Below are 6,946 nucleotides of genomic sequence, written 5' to 3' on the forward strand. Positions count from 1 at the left end.
CAAGTAGCAAGGAGTGAACAGACTTGTTCAAACACTAATGTCGTGGTTATTACTGGTTGTAGGCTAGGGAATGCAAGTTGCAACTTTGCCTCAAATACGTACTTAAAATCCGGCTTAATTTGGTTGAGCTCAGCTTAATGGGATTCAGTGGATGTGTCATGAAATTGCCTCCAGTGGTTATATTTTTCACTATTCCTTTATTACAGCAGGCTAAATTTTCTGCTTTATAACATTAGAGGTTGTATAGCTTTAACAATATATGAAGCATGAGAACAACAATGTTTACAAATTTGTTTAATAATCAAGATTGATAAAGAGGTGAAAATTTACATAGTTCATGCTAAATTTAACCCATACATGTGTACATAATTAAACCTTTCACCTGCTGTCTACGAATGAGCAAATATATCATTCAGGTTTGATTTTCTTATTAAAGATTACTTTAAAACAAAGACATCTCAGCAACAAAAATGTTAGCCAGCCACTAATCAGCAGAGCTCCCAGCAATGTGAGCATTACATCCACAGAGTGATAGGTAATCCAGGACATCCTGAATGACTGTGTGCGTAAGTGAGGAGCACCGCCATTCCTTATGACATATTCAATCCAGAAGACCGCACGGTCAAGAGGTTTTATGGGCTGGTCATGATGCAGTCGAGACAACTTCTGCATCTTCTCTCTGTAAGATGGATTATACAGCATCTCCTTTAATGCCTCTAAAAATACCGATCTGTCCAACTCAGAAATATCCAGGACTCGAGCTGTTCCCTTTTCTCTCATCCTTGACAGGTTATCAGGTTGATCGAATGCTATAGGCAGGCCTAAAATGGGTACGCCATGATAGATAGCCTCCTGAACACCATTGGTTCCTCCATGGGCTACAAAGACCTGAGTCTTGGTGTGTCCAAGTAGGTCATTCTGTGGCATCCAGCTCACTAGTAATGTGTTATTGCCAAGGGTAGAAGGCCGAGGTCCAGTGTGTCTCCAAATGACTTTTTGAGGCAGTTGGGCAAAGGCAGCTGCTATCTCATCTGCAATGTCCATTTCAAGATATCCAAAAAGAGATCCCAAAGACATTATGATGACCCCATGTTTCCCTGAACTCTGGACAAACTTTTCTAGATCATCAGGAAGTGGCTTGGAGGGCTTGCACTGGAAGCCACCCATATAGACCACATTTGGCATTGTGGGTCGTGGAAATTCAAAAGTAAAGTCATTTCTCATGAGCCAAATATCTGCATTCTGAAGAAGGGAAAAATAATCCACATCAGGTCCAAAGTATTTCTGACAAAAAGCCTGGTAAGGTTGAACAGAATGCTTAATTTGTTGATAGTAAGTGAAGAAGTAAGTCAACACATTTATGACTCTTTGAGTAAAAGTCATTTTGTCTGTTAGCTCTGCTCCAGGAACAGGTACATAAGACAGAGGAGAGGGAGCAATGGCAAAATGGCCCTCTCCAAGCATCGTCCAGCGAACATTGAACACCAGAGGGAGGCCAAGTTTATGTGCTAGTAACACACCACCTCCCATAGCAGGGTCAGCTAAAACCATATCAAATTTAGCCTGCTGCAAAGACTTCATCATGGTCTCATTGTCAAATATCTTGGAAGTCATGTTGCAAATTTTCTCATGAATCTCAGAGAACTTTTTCAAGACTTCCATTCCAAACATGATTTTACCCCAGGAGGATTTTTGGTGTTGTCGGACTTGTAGTGAAACAGCCACAAAGTTGGCAAAAAAGTCATCATCAAATGGACCAACATCTACAGTGATGCATTTGTAGTAGGGTGACTCTTCTTTAATGTACAGATTGCTTGAACTGCGAATCACTGTGATGTTGTGGCCTTTTGAGTGTAGTTCTGTAATGAGAACTTTCATATTAATCCAGTGGCTTCCATCAACTGGAAATACCAAAATGTTACCAGAATAGACCCCACATGGAACAGACAACAGGAACAAAATTGTGAGAAGCGTTGAGTGATACATCTTCCTTCACAACCTACAGAAGAAAAGATCAATATGCTTTATTGTTATACAATGATTTTTAAAAAGCAAATACAAATATATACAAATATATTTCTACACACATATATATTTATATATATATATATATATATATATATATATATATATATGTGTGTGTGTGTGTGTGTGTGTAGAAATATATTTGTATATAATTCATAAACACAGTAATGAGCCAGACACTTCTAGCTTTGTTTAGCAGAGGAGATTTTCAGTTGAAGTGTTTTTTACCTAGTGTAAATGACCTTGATGTCTAATTCTAGAGCTGGCATAAAGTGGAAAATACTAAGAAAAAAAGAAAAGAATTTGTCTTACAATTTAACTCCTTCTTCTTGTTCTTTATTATTATTAGTAGTAGTAGTAGTAGAGATAGTAGCAGTAGTAGTAGTAGTAAAAGTAGTTGTAGTATAAAATACAAATTCACTTCATTGGAAGTTTTTATGGCAAAAACAGGAGAAATTAGAAGAGTAAGAGTTACTTACTTAAATAAAAGCAAATCTTGCTGGTTGCAGAACTACAGTATTACGTAAAAATCCTCCAGAAATTGAGCACAGACCACACTGTTCGAATGTGTGCATGTAGGTGAAAAGCCCATGTGAATGCACGTGTATAAGAAGTATAAACAGTAACTCTGAACGTCCAAAGATCATGTTCTAGTACTAGAAAGGGTGAAACCTCTGATATGCTTTAGAGCTATAAGGCCATTCAGTTCATTCTGTTACGCAAACGATAAATGCTTGCGAATTTCTTTAAGATTTCTCATCTACCCAAAGTTCATCCAAAGCATGTATATGTTCATACATCTAAATGATGATTGTTGTCATTAGTGTGATGGAAATGAAGGAAATAAAACATTGTTTAAGCTAGACATTTAAAGATGTGAGCTCAAGTTACTTTTCAACCACATCAACCATATTCCAGACTGGCATGGAAAATAAACAGCATTGTTACAAATGACCACTTATTAAGATTAATTCTTATTAATAGCACATTTGTTTAAAAGTAAATTCATTTCAAGCATTCTTAGAATATGCATCAACGATTAGCGTGATCCGCACCTGATCAAACGTTTTACGGCATCTGTAAGCGGCTATTATTATGGTATCTGTAAGTAGCTACTGTTTATACTTCTTATATACATGCATTCGCGTTGGCTTTTCACCTACTTACAAAAATTCCAACATAGCTGTATTCATTTCCTGAAGGATTTTTTGTTACATAATACTGAAATTCTAGGCAACCAGCAAGATTTGCTTTTACTTATGTTCAGAGATACTGTTTCAACTGTAATAATGCCAACACCAAAGCCTCCACTAAAATGTGTCTTTTGTTTGTTTTCAGATCATAAAAAGCTGCACTTTTACAGTTACAGTACTGAGTGGCGATCTGTGCTGTTCTATTTTACTGAGCTTCAATCATTCACGCAAAATGTTCGACTAAAATTACAGCACAGGAACAACAGCAGATGATGGTGAGTAGCAAGTAGCAAGGAGTGAACAGACTTGTTCAAACACTAATGTCGTGGTTATTACTGGTTGTAGGCTAGGGAATGCAAGTTGCAACTTTGCCTCAAATACGTACTTAAAATCCGGCTTAATTTGGTTGAGCTCAGCTTACTGGGATTCAGTGGATGCGTCATGAAATTGCCTCCAGTGGTTATATTTTTCACTATTCCTTTATTACAGCAGGCTAAATTTTCTGCTTTATAACATTAGAGGTTGTATAGCTTTAACAATATATGAAGCATGAGAACAACAATGTTTACAAATTTGTTTAATAATCAAGATCGATAAAGAGGTGAAAATTTACATAGTTCATGCTAAATTTAACCCATACATGTGTACATAATTAAACCTTTCACCTGCTGTCTACGAATGAGCAAATATATCATTCAGGTTTGATTTTCTTATTAAAGATTACTTTAAAGCAAAGACATCTCAGCAACAAAAATGTTAGCCAGCCACTAATCAGCAGAGCTCCCAGCAATGTGAGCATTACATCCACAGAGTGATAGGTAATCCAGGACATCCTGAATGACTGTGTGCGTAAGTGAGGAGCACCGCCATTCCTTATGACATATTCAATCCAGAAGACCGCACGGTCAAGAGGTTTTATGGGCTGGTCATGATGCAGTCGAGACAACTTCTGCATCTTCTCTCTGTAAGATGGATTATACAGCATCTCCTTTAATGCCTCTAAAAATACCGATCTGTCCAACTCAGAAATATCCAGGACTCGAGCTGTTCCCTTTTCTCTCATCCTTGACAGGTTATCAGGTTGATCGAATGCTATAGGCAGGCCTAAAATGGGTACGCCATGATAGATAGCCTCCTGAACACCATTGGTTCCTCCATGGGCTACAAAGACCTTAGTCTTGGTGTGTCCAAGTAGGTCATTCTGTGGCATCCAGTCCACTAGTAATGTGTTATTGCCAAGGGTAGAAGGCCGAGGTCCAGTGTGTCTCCAAATGACTTTCTGAGGCAGTTGGGCAAAGGCAGCTGCTATCTCATCTGCAAGGTTTACATCAAGTTGTCCAAAAAGAGTTCCCAAAGACATTATGATGACCCCATGTTTCCCTGAACTCTGCACAAACTTTTCTAGATCATCAGGAAGTGGCTTGGAGGGCTTGCACTGGAAGCCTCCCATATAGACCACATTTGGCATTGTGGGTCGTGGAAATTCAAAAGTAAAGTCATTTCTCATGAGCCAAATATCTGCATTCTGAAGAAGGGAAAAATAATCCACATCAGGTCCAAAGTATTTCTGACAAAAAGCCTGGTAAGGTTGAACAGAATGCTTAATTTGTTGATAGTATGTGAAGAAGTAAGTCAACACATTTATGACTCTTTGAGTAAAAGTCATTTTGTCTGTTAGCTCTGCTCCAGGAACAGGTACATAAGACAGAGGAGAGGGAGCAATGGCAAAATGGCCCTCTCCAAGCATCGTCCAGCGAACATTGAACACCAGAGGGAGGCCAAGTTTGTGTGCTAGTAACACACCACCTCCCATAGCAGGGTCAGCTAAAACCATATCAAATTTAGTCTGCTGCAAAGACTTCATCATGGTCTCATTTTGAAATATCTTGGAAGTCATGTTGCAAATTTTCTCATGAAACTCTGAGAACTTTTTCAAGCCCTCCATTAAAATCATGATTTTGCCCCATGTGGAATTTTGTTGTCGTTGCACTTGAAGCAAATGGGATGCAAAAGTGGCAAAAAAGTCATCATCAAGTGCACCAACATCTACAGTGATGTATTTGTAGTAGGGTGACTCTTCTTTAATGTACCTACTGTCTGAACTGTGAATCACTGTGATGTTGTGGCCTTTTGAATGTAGTTCTGTAATGAGAACTTTCATATTAATCCAGTGGCTTCCATCAACTGGAAATACCAAAATGTTACCAGAATAGACCCCACATGGAACAGACAACAGGAACAAAATTGTGAGAAGCGTTGAGTGATACATCTTCCTTCACAACCTACGGAAGAAAAGATCAATATGCTTTATTTTTATACAATGATTTTTAAAAAGCAAATACAAATATATACAAATATATTTCTACATATATATATATATTTATATATATATATATATATATATATATATATATATATATATATATATATATGTGTGTGTGTGTGTGTGTGTGTGTGTGTGTAGAAATATATTTGTATATAATTCATAAACACAGTAATGAGCCAGACACTTCTAGCTTTGTTTAGCAGAGGAGATTTTCAGTTGAAGTGTTTTTTACCTAGTGTAAATGACATTGATGTCTAATTCTAGAGCTGGCATAAAGTGGAAAATACTAAGAAAAAAAGAAAAGAATTTGTCTTACAATTTAACTCCTTCTTCTTGTTCTTTATTATTATTATTAGTAGTAGTAGTAGTAGTAGTAGAGATAGTAGCAGCAGTAGTAGTAGCAATAGTAGTAGTAGTAGTAAAAGTAGTTGTAGTATAAAATACAAATTCACTTCATTGGAAGTTTTTATGGCAGAAACAGGAGAAATTAGAAGAGTAAGAGTTACTTAAATAAAAGCAAATCTTGCTGGTTGCAGAACTACAGTATTACGTAAAAATCCTCCAGAAATTGAGCACAGACCACACTGTTCGAATGTGTGCATGTAGGTGAAAAGCCCATGTGAATGCACGTGTATAAGAAGTATAAACAGTAACTCTGAACGTCCAAAGATCATGTTCTAGTACTAGAAAGGGTGAAACATCTGATATGCTTTAGAGCTATAAGGCCATTCAGTTCATTCTGTTACGCAAACGATAAATGCTTGCGAATTTCTTTAAGATTTCTTATCTACCCAAAGTTCATCCAAAGCATGTATATGTTCATACATCTAAATGATGATTGTTGTCATTAGTGTGATGGAAATGAAGGAAATAAAACATTGTTTAAGCTAGACATTTAAAGATGTGAGCTCAAGTTACTTTTCAACCACATCAACCATATTCCAGACTGGCATGGAAAATAAACAGCATTGTTACAAATGACCACTTATTAAGATTAATTCTTATTAATAGCACATTTGTTTAAAAGTAAATTCATTTCAAGCATTCTTAGAATATGCATCAACGATTAGCGTGATCCGCACCTGATCAAACGTTTTACGGCATCTGTAAGCGGCTATTATTATGGTATCTGTAAGTAGCTACTGTTTATACTTCTTATATACATGCATTCGCGTTGGCTTTTCACCTACTTACAAAAATTCCAACATAGCTGTATTCATTTCCTGAAGGATTTTTTGTTACATACTACTGAAATTCTAGGCAACCAGCAAGATTTGCTTTTACTTATGTTCAGAGATACTGTTTCAACTGTAATAATGCCAACACCAAAGCCTCCACTAAAATGTGTCTTTTGTTTGTTTTCAGATCATAAAAAGCTGCACTTTTACAGTTACAGTACTGA

The 6,946-nt window shown here is 36.9% G+C and overlaps 2 protein-coding genes across 2 annotated transcripts; both read right to left on the reverse strand.

Moving 5' to 3' along the window:
• Positions 1-211: 211 nt before the first annotated feature.
• Positions 212-2,656, reverse strand: LOC131364321 (UDP-glucuronosyltransferase 2A2-like). Its single transcript, XM_058407426.1, has 2 exons — positions 2,505-2,656; positions 212-1,999 (listed from the first exon to the last, which is right to left on the reverse strand). Exon 2 carries the CDS (start codon positions 1,984-1,986, stop codon positions 409-411), a length of 1,578 nt encoding a protein of 525 aa, XP_058263409.1. The 5' UTR covers positions 1,987-1,999; positions 2,505-2,656; the 3' UTR covers positions 212-408.
• Positions 2,657-3,812: 1,156 nt separating this feature from the next.
• On the reverse strand, positions 3,813-6,202 carry LOC131364737 (UDP-glucuronosyltransferase 2A2-like). Its single transcript, XM_058408028.1, has 2 exons — positions 6,051-6,202; positions 3,813-5,500 (listed from the first exon to the last, which is right to left on the reverse strand). The coding sequence occupies exon 2, from the start codon at positions 5,485-5,487 to the stop codon at positions 3,910-3,912; it is 1,578 nt and encodes a 525-aa protein (XP_058264011.1). The 5' UTR covers positions 5,488-5,500; positions 6,051-6,202; the 3' UTR covers positions 3,813-3,909.
• Positions 6,203-6,946: the final 744 nt, after the last annotated feature.

The sequence above is a fragment of the Hemibagrus wyckioides genome, linkage group LG14, assembly GCF_019097595.1.
Source record: "Hemibagrus wyckioides isolate EC202008001 linkage group LG14, SWU_Hwy_1.0, whole genome shotgun sequence".
Lineage (NCBI taxonomy): Eukaryota > Metazoa > Chordata > Actinopteri > Siluriformes > Bagridae > Hemibagrus > Hemibagrus wyckioides.

Excerpts from the sequence above, each read along its gene's own strand:
- LOC131364321 (XM_058407426.1), bottom strand. The coding sequence starts at position 1,986 with ATGTATCACTCAACGCTTCTCACAATTTTGTTCCTGTTGTCTGTTCCA.
- LOC131364737 (XM_058408028.1), bottom strand. The coding sequence starts at position 5,487 with ATGTATCACTCAACGCTTCTCACAATTTTGTTCCTGTTGTCTGTTCCA.